We start from the raw sequence: 17,197 nt of genomic DNA, 5'->3' as shown, positions 1-17,197 counted from the left end.
ATTTCAACTGGAATAGCCCAATACATTATCAAGGTAAAGTTTTCCATGCACAGTGCTATTCAGCGTGCTTATCTATACAGATGGTTTTCAACTAATCTAGCGAGATCGCACGCTAGGCAATAAACCAGTAACCAGTCAACTCTTGAAACATTTCCATTCACTACATCACCACTACAGGTTGTTTAAGTTTTTAAAATATGGTAATGCCATAATGATGCCTGTGCAAAAAGGGAGAAGAACTTTTTTATTGCACACTCGGATGCTGGGGAGAACAAGCACTTGAATTTATACATGATCCCCCCACCTCCCTTATTTACAAAATGCTCCTTGTCCTTAGCTGCACTGCTTTGGGTGTGGAAAATGGCAACACTGCTGATATGACCAATATAGATTCAATCATAATCAGCCACATGATTATTACTTCATAGCACTTCATATTTAATTCATATCAGTAATACCATCTCCTATGGCGGAATCAATTGGTTATGTATTAATGTTTACTATCTGACATTTATCTCAACATTTTGCATGACAATTGCACCATACAATTTTGAAACAGGAACTGTGTTACCATTTCACTGAGAGCATGCAACAGTGTCTATGAACAAAAACAATTTCACCTGAAACCATGGCCGCTTCTTCACCATCGGACTATGAGGGCAATGCGCTATCATGTACAATATGTTTTGACCCCTACATCGAACCTTGCATTCCGAAGAACTTGGAATGTGGCCACGTTTGCTGTAAGGAATGTTTGCGACAGCTGGTATTACAAAACGGTCACGGTTTCGTACTATGCCCTGAATGTCGTCTCAAAACTCGCGTTCCTAAAGGAAATATTGACAAACTTCCGACAAACTTCCCTCTCAAGAGTCTTGCAAGCGGAGCAAAAACGCAAGCAGAGTGCTAAAGTGACAAGGCGTGTGACACTACGTCGGCGAGTGACACAACTACGGGAGCAGGTCGAGCACCCTCAAGAGTCAAGCGAAAATTCCGAAGTTGAAAAACTGAGGTTGCAAATTGAATGTTTGGAAAAGCAGTTACAAGATAAGGTATCCCCTGCGAGCAAGCAGGAGGGAGACAAGCATACACCAATGGATGATCAATCTATGGGGGACCCAATGTACATTGAACTGCCACAGAAAGATGATGATTTCCAATCATCTGATTTGCCATCAAACCGCCCTCTACCTGGCATCCCTACAACACTGCAATCCCTTCCTACGGAGTACATTATTCCACTTCCATCTCCTGATAGACCTCCACAACCACCCCCAACAAGCACAATACCATCGCAACCTAGTTGGTCTTCACTCCCAGGACAAATTTCTTCGACAAGATCAACTCTTCGAGAGCAGCAGCAGCAGCAGGCAGCAGAAATGCATCTAAGAAAACCACTCACGCCAACAGAACAGTTTGGTAGCTTTGAGCAAGCTCAAGGAATCGCTGTAACCCCGGATGGAACTGTAGCGGTGTGCGACTTTAGCAAGGAGGTGGTAAGCGTTTTTGCTAGAAGGAAGAAAGGAAAATGTCAGAAGATCTTTGATATAAAGTTGAATTCGAATAATGTAAACAGACCAGCTGATGTTGCAGTGACCGTAAAAGGCAAGTTCTTGGTAGCTCGGCGGACTGTGATTGAAGTTTACACACCAAAGGGAAAGTATGAAAGAGCGCTTCCAAATTATCACAAGGAAACGCTAGGAATGTGCACTGTTGCTACGGCAGATAATGGCCGAATACTCGTTGGGGATATCACTCATTTTGACATAATCATTTATGACCCACAAGGCATGACGGTTTTACAAACGCTCAAAACCGCGACGAAACCTGGTCGTATCGCAGCGCTTCGAGGCACCCTTGTAGCCGTAAGTCATGCACGACTTGGGAGGGTTGAAATCTTCGATACATCGATGAATCAGTCGATTCAACTGATCAATGTTCCCGAAGCATTAGGAATGTGCTACGATCCTATCTCCGACTCTGTCCTCGTTGTGAGGAATGATCGTCTAAATCCAGGAGTCGTGCAACGCAGCACAGGTGTCGTGGAACGGTATGACATTCAGACAGGTGCACTCACAGCATGTCTTATTCAAGGATTATTTCATCCATTCAATTTGGCATTTACAGCCCATGGAATGCTCGCTGTCGCTGATAAGTGGACCATCAAGCTCTTTGATGTAATCGGAGGATCTGAGCCTGAAATTTATCAATAATGATAACTTGAAAACCGCAAGTGTAACTTTACAGATCTTCTTTTTTCATTAGCAGAGATTACTTGTGCAGGTAAAACTATATTAAAGTATTTGGACAAAGCATAGAATGTACTACAAAAGCAGACATATGAAAACATGAAATCAATTTGATGAAGACATGATAGGACATCAAAATACTTCTGTATTTTCTTATCGTAGGAGTAAGGTAGTCAAATTCGGCATGGTATGGTATGAACGTACGCTAGCAGTAGACACGCACGGCAGATAGCAATTTACACTTACAGAGCGAATTATTTACATGCTTTATGAAATAGAATGACATATTATGATCAAATTGCTGTATTTGCTGCTATAATTAATATATTTTGTACAGAAAATCTCTGAAAATCCTGTCAATCCAAGATTTACAGTAAGATTCCATGTGCGAGAAGAAAAAGGAACCGCTACCATTCCCAACAGAGGCTAGACTTGTAAAAAGACTACAATTTATTGATTGAAATAAGAAAATCGTCATATGTAAAGTTTATTTTAAAATGTGTAAAATGCTTTGTTGCTTCCACGTTGAAAAGGATTATTTTTTCTTTCGGGAAATTTTGTCATGCTGCACTTTGCATTACCATATTTTCTTGTAAAAAGTGATGTTTTGCTGGTTTGCTATTTTTCTTTTATATTGTGATAGTTAGTTTGACCTAATATACCCTATCTGATAGCTATCAGGTTTAAGTGTTCTTTCTGTAACCACAAAAAAGGTCGACAACCTGGTTAAATATACAGATTCATTCATCATTCTGTGGTGTGTCAAGCATAATCAGTCACAGCTGGGCATATTAAATTGTCAGTTTTTTACATGATTGTATAAAGCATTTGCAAAGCAACATATTGCAGAAAACCGCATTGAAATTGAACATTTAATTCCTACGATATGAATGGTTGAAGTATTTCCAAAACAATATGCAAAAAAAGAAATAATTGTCTTAGTTTGGCTCTATCTGAAAATCAATATATCCTACTTTCGACTGATTTTGCTTGATCACATCACATATATGAATCAAAACTGATTATGAAACATGATCATACATATAGCAATGAAAATGAATTATACACTTGTCATACTAGGATGATTGCCATATTATGCTGGTTTCATACTTTTCTGCCGCTTGCCCGCTGTGAAGATGATTTTACTTCACTGCGCAATCTCGCCAAAAACGCTAGCGGCGGCCAGCGGCAAGCCGATATATCGATCACTCCACCGCTTTGCCGCGGCGATTTTGGAGCGGTGCTGAGTGGCAAGAGTGGCTTTCACAGTCATGCCGCTGCCGCTCAGCGGTGTGCCGCCCTGCTTGCAGAAAAGTACAAGCGGCATGATGAAGCGGCAAGCGGCAGAAAGTATGCAAACCAGCATTAGGGTGATTATAGGTTCAGGTAGCATAATTCACTTTCAGTTGCTTACACCATATATACGGCTAAAGCTTTTGCCTGTATATCACAAAGATGCAAGTGGAATGGGGGAGTCACTTGAATATAAGAGTGTTACCTGTGCTTGTTTATCAACCCTCAAAACAGGTTTTTATGTAATGGCAAGTAAAGATGATGCATATGAAAGTTTGCTAAACATAAAAATGAATCTAAAAACAATAATGCAGTGCTGGTCACTGAAATATGTATACATGTACACACCATCATCATCAATGTCATTATCATCATCCTAATCACTGTCATCCTCATTGTTACCATCATCATTATTACATATGAACATAAACTTAAATCCTGCCTTATTTTATACAGTTCATCTTTAGAAATTTCATTTCAATAAAGTATGCTTTGAACAAGAAATGTTTTGTATCAATTGTCAGAGAACATAATGATTTCACTTGCGCATTATTTAAGTTGTAATATGTTGAAACTGTTACAATGATTGAATTTAAATAAGAAAATAAATTTAGGCAAAATATTCAATAATGTTATCAGGCAACACCTCGACCTATCTATCCAAACTTGTTATTATGTCGGGAGTAATAAGTGGCACAGAAAACTCTGCCCTGTTTGAGCCAAATTGATACACCACATAGATTTTCGATTACTCAGTGCCAGAAGTGGAGAAGTGCAATAGCTGCCATGTGTAGCTGTCATGTGTAGATGAGTACAATATACTGTGTGTATATTGCCAAATGTTCACAGGGCAGCTATTACACTTACCCACTTCTGGCACTGAGTAGTTCATGTGTAAATTATCGTCTTAATTGTTCTACTTGATATGAATAGGACTTTGATCTGCATTTCTATACTTTGTTCAACTTGTAAATGGCAAAGACTCATAACAGCATTGAATCGCTGCAATGGTGCGCATGAAATTAAGGGCATCACCTATCAATGCTAGTTGCACTTTGTGTAATGCTTGACTGGTGAAAACTTATGTGACTTTATGTGAGGGTAACTTGGGACTTTTACTGATTTTTTACATTTTTAAGTAGAACAAAGTATAGACTAGTAGATTGCAATTTTGATGAAATAAACTTTCAAAGCTTGTTAAAAACAATATATTGACATTTTAGGTTGTCCATGTGAACTATAACCATGACATTTTTTTGTTCACAATTATGGCCAATATAATATGTGATTATGCAAATTACACAAGTGGTATCCTGATTGGATGGTTCTATCCGGTTATTACACATTGATATTTAGCTGTTCTTATGATATTGTGCAATCACCAGTGTATAGAGTCTAATAAATAAATAATAAATAAATAAATATCTCATTGGCTAAACAAGTAGATTCACACTACTGTATGACGCAGCAAATCAAGTCTGACATGCTAGCAAGTACAGAAAGGCTGTGACCAGGATGGTACAGTTTGGCTTTATAAAGTGTACATAAGATAATGACTGTCACCGACAGGAGCCGTCACTGATAGGTCAATAAACTTTGTCATAACCTTGCAAACTATCTATAATTGAAGAGCGAATTAAACAGACTAGTTTGCGTCTGACGTCAGGGCAAAGGCACTGCGTAATTGGTTGCTGACCTGCGCAGCACGGCATTTTTGGTCTGGTTGACATGACGTCATATGCAAACTACTATAAGCACAACATAATTTTATGTAAGGCATCAGATTTCAGTGCTAGAGGTCCTGAGTTTGAGCCCTGGTGGTGGTTGGCAAAATAATCTTGTGAAAATTATTGCACAATAATCTTGAAATTCCCATGGACAAGGAACCAGCTGCCTAATTGTCCCAATTTATACCTGTACGTTACTTGGGGAGCTGATCCTGGTTGCGATGGTTATATGTGGGTAGACTAGGATACTGCGCCTATATTGAGCTGCATCCCTGAATGTTGTTGAATGGTTTAAAAGGTGTGCCTTGGGCTACAGTGCTCAGCGAAAATCTGTGAAGTGTGCAAGAGGCCTGTGGATTGGCATCAGGCACTAGAAATGGCCACATTTATTATTATCATTATTAAGTGTTACCAAAACTGGATTAAGATTCCACTGTAAACATCATTATTTTACAGGCAACACACAGAAATGGCAGGGTACACAACCTCATCCAAATTCTTAGATCAAACCAACCTCAAATTCCCCAATACGTAGCTCTTGAGGTTCTCTACCGGAAGTCAATTTGTACTCAATTCCTTCCATCAAGGATATAGGCATATTGCATAACAATAGATATAGCTCAGAGGTTAATCCATCTCCTCTGTTATGCAATATGAATATTGCAGTATGGGAAGGAATTTTGGTACAAATTGACTTACGAAGGACAAGCCCAATAACCACATATTGTAACCCATCACTGCAAAACCCAGCTACAAGTGGAATATCCAAGTTTCAAATAGCTTGATGAAGTGAATTTTTTTTTTGAAAAGTTTTTGCTACATTTGATGTTCAAGCATTTTGGACGAGTCAAAGGAAGTGGGAATTTTGATCGGAAAGGTGCTAAAATCAAGCTTATTTGAGGGCATATCAGCATTTCTGTTAAGACACTGGTCTTTATAGAAATATTAAAATCTTGGGGTTTTTTATTCAACTTTTGCCTGATTCTGCTGTGATGGGTCGCAATAATCCAAACTTGACAATTAACTCACCTGTTCGCAAACATAAAACATAATGAAGAGGAAATTGATGAGAGCTAACGAGGAATCCCTCTTGTAGAAACTTTTGTCATATTGCACAGCTATCTCCACCTGCCGAGTCAACAAAACATACATTCAGACTTGGCACAGAGATGTTATTACAATGGTTGCAATTGTAATGTTTGTGTGACTCTAATGGGGAGGAAATGGAGCAAACAGTGTATTTCCAGATTGTTTTCCCCATTCTCCTGTCAATCTTTATCATCATATATAATATATAGGAAAAGTCAAATTGAATACCGGAATTACATTTGCAACTTACATGCTACAGTTGCGCCCTGTACCTCCATTCTCTTCAGGAGAAAGTGGTGGAGCCAGCCATCAACAAAACCCAATATGTGCAAAATCTTCCCTGTCATTTGTCACGTGACCAATCAGATGCCTGATGAACTCAGGAGGTACAGGTGTTTCCAGTATTCTATCTAACCTTACTTATTTATTATCATACCTTTAAGTAAATTTGACGCCAAACATCGAAATTTGTTCTTCCGGTGGTATGCTAATGAGCATACCAGTGCTGGTATCAGATTTCTAAACGATGTATCGCTTTCTTCATCAGATCGCATTATGTCATACTTAGGAAAACATTTTCGCGAGTTGTTAATTTCGCGGTCGGATCTTCATTCGCGAAATACGCGAAAATAAAACCCTCGCGAAATTTTTTTCTCAAACACTCCCACATACACAGACAACGCTTATTTCATAGTCCCTTCTAAAACTAAATCAATGGAGACATAACTCTTCTGAAACAACCCTACAAATCCACATACTTACAGTTATAACTAAGACATTTAAAACAGCCACAAAAGTTCCAAAGTAGTTAAAATAACGATGCACTATCAATTCTTGCAAGAAATGTAAGTATTTGTTGTGTTCTGTTCGTATAGGTGGCTGAAAAGAAAAAAGAATATCAAGATATGAGACATAAATATCTGCTTTCTCTACCAAGTTATCGGAATGCATATATTTTTTAGACAAAATAGACCATTCCTACATTTGGTACTTTCCAGTCGTTGATGGAGTGAACATCAATATCATGCCCTTCTCGACCTTGCTTTCGTTTTTTCATAATTGTGTGATACCCTTCTGGACCTTGCTTTCGTTACTTTAAAATAAATGATATTGATGTAATATCAATGTTCACCCCATCAACGGCAGGGAAGTGTCAATTATAGAAATTGTCCATTGATAAAGAGACACAAACCATCGTTCTGGTATGACAGCAAAAAGAGCTGTATCTAATACTGACAAAAAAGCTCATCCATTATTTTATTAAATCAATTTACTATTCTAAATCAACAGTACAGGAGCACAGTGGCTTGGCAGTTTACTGATCGGACTCCTGAACATAATACTGCTGGTTCAAGTCACATTGTGAAGTCCTTGGTCAAGGCACTTGATCCCATTTGCTCGACTTGACCCTCAATATAAATGGATATAATTTGCTTCACCTCAAGTTCGGTAGTGACATCAATGCTTTTTTGCGATTGTGCCGTAAGCGTGCCGACAAACCGCCCTGTACATCCGCTTTTAATTTTTTTATGTGTGCGATTTGATACTGCAGCAGGCGAAATACTCACGTAGGTCACTACCGAACTTGAGGTGAACCAAATTATAGCGGCTTATGCTGGGAAGGTTTATGCTAGGTCTTGTTGCATGAGAGGAAACATGGAGGAGACTGCCACTAAGTTGCTTTGAAAGAGAGATAGGCACTCCAAGCCAGTGAAATACAAGTATGACCTGTAACCTTTAACTTGTACCAATCAACAATCATCAGAGGTGAATAGATTTCTAACAATACCAATCAAGTTATCAACAACAATGAACGTCAATAAAATGTAATTAGTGGTATATTACGCATGAGAGATTATTTATACACAGAGTAATAACTTCTTTTTCTCTTGAAGCTTATCTCCATTGGAGTTCATTTGAACACCGGGACGAGTTGGGAACATTTAGCGTTAACACCCTACTCTTTCCAAAACTGGCTGCACAATACATGTACAGGTATGGCTCTCTGTACACGGGATCAACGGCTTAACGTCCCCTCCGAAGGATGGAGCACTTCGTGGTTCATTTACCCAATTCTAAATGAACCATGGGAGAGCAATAGTCTGAATTTAATCTGCAGTGATTGCCAATTAACTTCAGACATTTTTTTCTTTAACACTTCTTTCTCCCGTAGAACATAAATACATCAAAAGAAGAAAAAAATCCCACTCCTTGGTCATGGCTCATATAGCACAAGCCCAGAGAAAAACCTATCAGGACGAGCATAGATCAGCAACCAAACTCACATGTGACACCACAGGGAAATGAACCCACTACGGCCTGGGTTGAATTCCCTGTGGTGCCACACGTGAATTTTGTTGCCGATCCATTCTCGTCCTCCCAGGTTTTTTCTCCGGTACTCGTTTTCCTCCTATATCTAAAATCGAACCTCTTCACATATCCCTGTCCAGTAAAGTCCGGTTGGCATCCCTTAAATTTAGCAGCCTCTGAGCATTATTGGGCTTTGCCTGGCTTCGGCTGAATGTTATAAATAAATAAATAAATAAAAGCCCATGGCAGCCATCTTGGATATTTGAGTCAGGGAAAAATATATACTATAATTACTTCATAAACATTTCAATTGATTATTCCTCATTCCTCATACATGTTTTTGTTTAATTTACCTTCGCTGCACATCCAAGATGGCTGCTCATGTCATGGTGGCCATCTTGGATATGCAAGGACGGGACTATGTGCTGGAAGTGTAATTTTGTCAATGTGAACAGTAGCATGCCCAGTGTGTGGCTTGAGGAGGCTTTAGATCCCTGGGCTTTTGGTGAAATCATGCCAAATCAGCTTCTATTACCTTTCAGCATCTCTGACATGTAAATAAAAATAAAATCATATTCTACTTACTTTCCGCTTGTCCACTTCTCGATCCAAGGCATCAAAAATGGCTTGAAATTCCCCGGCTGTCTTCGTACTTCCCATTTCGCTATCTAATCTCTGTATGAAGCACATACGGGGAAAATGTGGGAGAAAGAGTCAAGGTCGCTCATTACAACAGCTTTTTCGATAGCTTCTTGAAATTTTCTACAAATAATTATAATAATGATAACAATAAAACAAGAATAATATGATATGGATACAAAGCAACAATATTCTTAAAAGGTATGTAATTATTAAGAAATTAAATTGGGCCATTCAAATTTACATCCATATTATATACTTCCTATGGAAGACAAGACCTTTATCTTCTACACAGGGAGTGTGAATTTCAAATGTGGTTACCTGAATGGGTAACTCCATTTGAAGTCTACACCCCTTGTAAGGGAGATTAAGGTCATGTCTTCCATAGAGGGTGTATGGATTTAAACAGAAAAAGCCTGTTTTAAACACTTACCGCTATAATAGCAGCCTTGGCATGTCTTTTCATCTTGGCTTGGGATACAGCAGCTTTGATAACGCCCACACTGACAGTAGTACTGTGAAAACAAAATACACATTTAGAGACATATTAAAGGTACATGGTCCAATGTTTTCATGTTTCTAACTTCCATTGAGGCCTACCATTATAAACATTATGTTTCCAAATTTTGAGTTGTATTGCTCCAGCAGTTTTGATATGAGAAGCAAAAACATGTATAACAATACCCCATAGAAGGAATAGTACATACACTTCTGGTGTGGTTACCACAATTCACCACAATTTTGTTCACACCATCTAAACGAAACATCTCAGGCATTAAAATTTACTGGGGTAATGAGAAAAATATGAGCTTTCTTCCAATATCAAAATCTCAGTTTTGATGAGGAAAACTGGGAGATGAGGCTGTCGATTGGGTCAAGGACCTTTTAATGATGCTGTCAACGCATGGAGATGTTAATATTTGCTACTGCTCTGTAAATGATAATTGCTCTTTTCTGGCTAATTTAAAGTCTGAGTCACGCCATGTTCGCATGATACCAAGAAACCAACAGGCCAAATTAATACATCTTGACAGTTGATTATGTCAAAAGAATGCTTGGTGAGCTATCAGTTCAAACAATATTGTAACATATCCGTAAGATTTGTATCCAAATAGATTTGTATTTCTTTTCCATACAACACAAGTTTTCACTGACAGATATGTCCCCTTTATAATTTTGAGTTGAACAAACGAGGCCAAACAAAGCAAAATCACTCTTTAATTCCAGCACCTATGTCGCCAATGCAGGTGACTCTGTTGATCCTGTACAGTGTTAAGAACATTGCATACGCATTTTACAAATATTTTGATCACATGAATAAAATGACGGACATATCTTTTTTATTACAAATCTCTGATTTTGTAACAAATACAGCGCCTAAAGCTTTGATTTATTTTGAAATAAAAGCAGTCACTCACATTTGCACATTCCTTTCGATAGGCCTTCCCTGTTGGCACAACATTTCAAAGGCAGCCTGGAAGGCAAGACGTCTGCGATTTAAACTCGCCTGCATTGATCTCTGAAATTGAAAAAGAAACACAATGTAAAGTGATGTTAACATTTGAAAATAGGCCTATGTGAATGTGACTGCAAAACATAAACATACAAGTGAAGTTGACTAATTGATCGAAAAAGACGAACCTTAACTATTTTTGACACGCAGGATTATCCTTGTTCAACTCTTGTGAGCACTAGTCATTGAATATAAATAGCGCTTGAACATAACAGTTTATATTTTCTTACAGTTGCCCTAGGTGAACAGAAATCTATAAACCAAAGCCAGTGATGCTAAACCAGGATGCGCTAATAGATATCCCACAGTGAATTTGTACTCAGTTTGAGTCAGCAGTGTTAGAACTTGTACAACAGAGATTAAAATCTCTGGTAATTTATGAATGTGAACTGGGGTGCCCCAGTCAGTGGCGGCACCAGGATTTTTTAGGGGGCATTGGGGGAAAAGTGAATTTCGGGAGGGGGGGGGGGCAAAATCAACAAATTTTGCATAAAATTGCCACGAAAAGTTAAAATTTTCATAATTTTGGATTTTTAAGGTTGACAAGGCCATAAAGTGGGGGGGGCAAACTGGTCACAGTAAATAGACTTTCATGGTTTTTGCTGGCCTGTCTAAAATATCCTTGCAGTTTTCAAGACAGAATAAAAAAAAATAATAATAATGTTAATTTAGACTTACCAGTAGATAACCTCTGAATTCATTGTATATGACAGCAGTAAGCATGTTGAAGAAGAAATATAAACCTAGAAAAAAATGCAAAACTTTTTAAGTTAACTTCTAATTACCTTTATGAAGCTCTTGCAAAACTTATTTAGCTTTGGATTTTTGTTTTGTTTTAGTTTAGTTTCATTTTTGGGGTTTTTTTTGGTTTTTTTGTTCTTTTATTCATATCCTAGGTTATTATAATTACGTGCTTCCATATTTGCCAATATATCAAAGTCAGAAAAAAAACAGGCATGGCTATTCCATGTAAAATTCTGAATTTTACACAATTGTCATGTACTTAAATAAACACAAAATCTGAGATTTTATTTTGAATAAAACAATGGAGAACATCATTTCAATATTACCATCAAAATATTTGTGGAGTGCATACATGATAGTCATAACACTGTACATTATATGGCATGCGGGACGGTCGAGTAGCACATCAAAAGGATCAACCTAAAACATAATAGACATGCATTGCCGACATATGCATTGGTATTAAATACCGATTTTCTTTGTTTTGCCCTGGGGTTTTGCCTCATCTGTTCAGCTCATATTAAACGAGAGCATATCTGAAAGTGAAAACTAACATTTTGTGGAAACTCCTGACTGAACTTTCAAAGGGAATGGTCTATTCCATTTAAAATCCACACTACCCCTGTGGAAAATTTTGGAAATAACTTCCACAGAAGGAGTATGAATTTCAAATGGAATGAGCACATTAGGTAGCTCCATTTGAATTTCATATACCCTCTGAGAAAGATTCTACCTGAATCATCTTCTACAGAGGGAGGAAGAGTTTCAAATAGAGTTGGTTAATGTGCAATTCCATTTCAAATTTGTACTCTTTCTGTAGAAGATATTTCCAAAATCTTCCACAGAGGTAGTGTGGATTTTAAATAGAATAGCCCAATAATCTGAGATTCTTCAGAGTGTTTGCCTTCCATGTGAACACGGCTAATACAAGCATGTTCATGTGGTAAAACTACACTGCCAGATTCCTATTGGGGCCGCCTGCACATGTACCCCGTCGCCAAGGTAATAAGGTACTTGGCTGGTACTGTGCAGTACCAGGGGAGTACCAGTGTAGTACCAGTGCAGTACCACTGCTGATGGGTCCTGTGTAGTAGCAGCATTGGTACTGTGCAAGTACTCTGTGTGTACCAGCCCGGTACCTTGGCGACAGTGTACCTGTGCAGGTGGCCCCAATAGGAATCTGATAGTGTAGTTCTACACCCTCATTATTTTTGTTACACATACACTTACCAATTATTAGAAACGATATAAAATATAAGCTGTACCATCTACTGTATATATATGCCGGCAAAGTAACTGTTCAGGAATAAAAAATACACAAAGAAGTTATATAGTTGCTGCAACTATTGTTTAATTTGATACGATCCCCTCGGACAAAAGGCAGGAAACTGATATAGTGAAAACTATGACACAACAGACAAAGAAAATTGGCATTATGAAAGCTACAAAAATGGTTTTTATAACATTACTTGGCAACTATGTATGCATAGGATGTGGCAAATTCACCAACAGTAGGCTTGGTTACTGTAGAAATTTTCTAAAAAGCTTTCCTTGGCCTTAGTGAATCAGTACCTTAGCCAGGAGGGGATATGATGCCCCCCTTAATTGGCAAAAGGTCTGTTTTGTCTGCAAACTATAGTGAAATTGGGCAAAAAATGTCAAAATTTTAAATAAATATACACTCAACTCATGAACTTTGTGTGAAATTTTAAAACTCTGAAAATCAATTGCAGAGGGGAGGGGGTACATATCTTGCTTGGGATGGGGGAGGGCAAAGGTAAAGTTTTGGGGAGACAAATGCCTCCCTGGTGCAGCCCTTAAGGGTACCATGAGACAAAAGTCACAGCATCCTTCTCCCAAAACTTCCTGTAGTCACAAATTGTCAAACTTGCTATTGGTCTATCATTTTATCTTAGCCTATTTTACCATCATCTTACCATCTGGATTGTTAGCAGTGGTGAGCAGGACTAGTAGACTTATGGTAGCTGTCTGAATATCTGTAAAGAACTGCTGACCCTCCCGATACTTGCTTGGCTCATCAGGCTGTTAACATAGTGAAAAAGATACAAGCATTGGTTAGGAATTGAAGAACAAAAGTGCTGGCATCCACTACTGTAAAAGTGGTAATTTTTTTTGTGTGTAATTTGTTGCACTTTGCTGATATTGAACTACGTTGCTTGTTCTCAATATTGCGAATTTGAGTTTTCTTACATAAACCTATACATTAAAAGAACATATGTGACATGATCAAGAGGAATGAGTCACATGTCGACCCTGGTCGAAAATGAGGTTTACATATGCTTCTAAAGAGGACAATTAGAACTTTCAGAAACTGAAAACCTCATGTTGATATGACTTTTCTTTGCAAAGTTACATCAGTTTATCAATCGCTGAAAACAATATAAAACAAAAGAATTTTAACACTTTCTTTGCCACTATCTAAAAATCAATATTAGCGACATCCGACTCATTTCCCTTGTTCGTGTCACATATTTGCATGTTTTTATTTTCAGGGTAGCTGTGCTGTGCGCGGAAAGCGTGAAAATTAATGTAGTGTGAAAATATCCACTTTTACAGTACTCAAAATATTGGATCTACCTATCTTCTATGAGGATACTAAAAGCACAAATATATGTCTTTATTCTCATTCTTGTTCAGTTTAAATATTCTTTTAATCACTAAAAACTACTTCTTCAAGAACAAAATAAAGTTTATACCATTATGAGCAATTACTCATAGTCTGAAATGAATAAATCCATCACAAGCTTGTTTACTAATTGTACACATATTGCGTGCAAGTATGCATACTACTGTGCACGGATGCCAGTGGCCTGAAGTGACTTTGAAGGAAAAGCCTGAAAAGTGCATGAATTTGGGATATAATGCCTTAAAACGGGCTGAAAATAAGAAGTAAGGAAACAAAGTGGAGTAAAAAAGTAGGAAATCCTACAATTGAAAGAAATCTGGGATACTGATACTACGCACAATACTTACACCGTACCTCAAAAATTATGTAACCGTGTTCTGTGATGAGGCAATGCACTATCCTCTATTGCCTTGTAATAGATACCCCGCCATGTTCAGGAGCCAACAAATCAGTACTAAACCAGGAGGGGACACCCACTTTCAAACCCTACCCAATTTCTATGGTTAATTTTTACTCAAATTGTTTTTGAAGCATGGACCCATGCTTATGAATATTTTGTCAAAAACTATCCCATCTTTGCCGTTTTTGGACACTTTTACAAAACATGGACCCATATCTATGGATTTTCTGTGAAAAGCCTACCCTCATTCGTGTAGTACGTCCCCTTTTTCTGCTATCAGTCACTGTCTATGTTGAATGTCGACATTATAAAAATAAATTTGTTTGAATTTCACAACTAAAAACTGTACACAATCACACACAAAATTCTAAGGCCCAGTAATTTTCCATTCCTTATTAAATAATAATATTACGACACCAAAACAACCCTTGGATGATAGATAAGTATTCTACTTTCTATCTTTGGTGTAAGATATTTGTGTCTTAGGCAAGGAAACTATTAATTATCTATGAATGTTTTGGTTAACACTGATAAACATAACATGGTATTCATTTCCTTATTTTGAAGTACTGTATGCACTTATACATGTCAACTATGGGTGTACATACTTTTAAATTCAATGTAATTTAGGGGTTCATTCATATATTTTCATGACTAAATGGTTGTTTATGCCCGAGGGGCCACTTGACCTATTCACACATACCAGAACATTGTGTGATTTTTCTTTCATCAAAATAACAACAACAAATTACAAGTAACATTATTAAAAAACATAAATTTCCTTCATTTTCCCTACTCTGCGATCTCACATCCGGGACACCGGGCATAAACGCTGTTTATGCCCATCTCTCGACCAATCACGCACGCTGTTATATAGCGTGTATGTATGAACAAGTAATAATCTTGTAATTCTGTTTCATATTTTATTTTGTTATTGCTATGTTGACTTAAATTATGTGAAATGTTTAATGTTTATATTTTGAATCAGGGTCTCATGGGAGACCAGTATTGTATTACTGAACTGAGTAACCCTGATAAATAAAGATTTTAATACTACTACTACATTTGTGATGTAATCAAGTCAGAAATATTCATTTTGAGATATAGCCAAACAAAGGAAGTATTTCCTCTTGTTTCCTATTGTTTTGAAAACTTTTTAACTGTTCATATCTTTTAAACTGGTTGCCCAAATTCAATGGGGTTTTCTGCAAAATGTAGCTTTGCAAATGCTTTTTACAATTCTATAAGAAACTGAAAATTGAATATGTCCGACTTCAGACTGATTTTGCTTGATAACACCACATGTTGACAAATTGTTGCAGACTATGTTGTGAAATTGTTTAGATAAAAAACACTGCCACTGGGCTATTCCTTTTAATATCTACACACCCTGTGTGGAAGATTTCACTGCCACCTCATTTCCAGCTGTACTTACGTTCAATCCAGCTGGAAATTTTTTCTAGTTTTAAATTAAATTCTACTTGAAAATTGTTGATTTGTTTTCATTCATTCATTCATTCATTTCCATAATTCACATAAAATGTATTTTTTAATACTTTTGCAGCTGTTGTTGTAATTCTCTATGATTATTTTTTATTTTTTATTTTTTGTTTTCTCTAATAAAAAAACATAATGACAAAAAAAATGATTAAAAAAAAATATCAAACTATGCATAACAATAGCAATACAGAAAATACAATCAAACAAATCATGGTGGAGATGGCCAAAAGACCAAAATTAAAGGTCAAGCATAGCCATTTCCATAACTAACTTCCCTAAAAGTTACTTAACAAGTAAACACACATAATTTTGACCTAATTTTTTCCATTTTGTTTGTAAATTCCATAATGTATTCTTCCACACATTTTCCACTGTTCATGGACGAATATGGCTGTCTCTGAAATAATTGGAGTCAGGGTTGCTGAATTTTTATTTTTTTTTAATTTTTCTTGAATTTGATCTATTTTTTCTTTCTTTTTTTTTTATTCCAAGGGACTGCTACACCCCATGATAAATGTTTAAAGAGACCAGTGGAATACTAGACATTTAGAATCCCATCAGGTATTTACAAAAAATCAAAACTTGTTTTTACATGTGAAAATATTTGGTAAAATCATGGGGAAAAAACCTGCTGAATTCTGCATCTTAATTCTTGAAGATGAAGTTTTAGCGATAAAGTGACAAAATAGAGGTATTTTAATTGTATCCAAAAGTTGTAGAAACATTAAGAAGAAGTAAAACAGTCAATTTAAGAAAGAAATTAACTTACATTGATCAAAAATAGTAAAAAAATGAAAAGGTTGATATAAATGAGTGATTTTTTTGAAAAAAAATCATGTGCATTAAATCACAATCCATTCTGACCAAACTTCTTAGAAATCAGTTATTGTGAGAAGTAAACAAGACAAACCTACCAATGGAATGACATCAGAGGAGTTTTGGTCACCAGTTGATGAATTTGTGCCATTTGTTCTCTACAAAAAAAATCATAAATCAAAATTGATGCATTATTACAAAATGCACATCATTTTCACATCATTTTTTTTTGCACACATTAAATTTGTACCATCCATGTCAGTTGTTGAA

The 17,197-nt window shown here is 36.9% G+C and overlaps 1 protein-coding gene across 1 annotated transcript in view; it reads right to left on the bottom strand.

Moving 5' to 3' along the window:
- LOC140166776 (two pore channel protein 2-like) overlaps positions 1 to 17,197 on the bottom strand; it is an 88,096-nt gene that overhangs the window by 48,981 nt on the left and 21,918 nt on the right. Inside the window, exons 7-15 of the mRNA XM_072190268.1 lie at positions 17,026 to 17,085; positions 13,502 to 13,607; positions 12,795 to 12,860; positions 11,499 to 11,563; positions 10,726 to 10,826; positions 9,741 to 9,822; positions 9,254 to 9,343; positions 7,121 to 7,237; positions 6,299 to 6,397 (exon numbers count right to left, since the gene is read on the bottom strand). Coding sequence (XP_072046369.1) covers positions 6,299 to 6,397; positions 7,121 to 7,237; positions 9,254 to 9,343; positions 9,741 to 9,822; positions 10,726 to 10,826; positions 11,499 to 11,563; positions 12,795 to 12,860; positions 13,502 to 13,607; positions 17,026 to 17,085 — 786 coding nt within the window. The remainder of the gene's footprint in view (positions 1 to 6,298; positions 6,398 to 7,120; positions 7,238 to 9,253; positions 9,344 to 9,740; positions 9,823 to 10,725; positions 10,827 to 11,498; positions 11,564 to 12,794; positions 12,861 to 13,501; positions 13,608 to 17,025; positions 17,086 to 17,197) is intronic.

This window comes from Amphiura filiformis, chromosome 12, assembly GCF_039555335.1.
Source record: "Amphiura filiformis chromosome 12, Afil_fr2py, whole genome shotgun sequence".
NCBI lineage: Eukaryota > Metazoa > Echinodermata > Ophiuroidea > Amphilepidida > Amphiuridae > Amphiura > Amphiura filiformis.
Note: the sequence above shows the minus strand (reverse complement) of the source record. Positions and strands in the feature narration are given on the sequence as shown.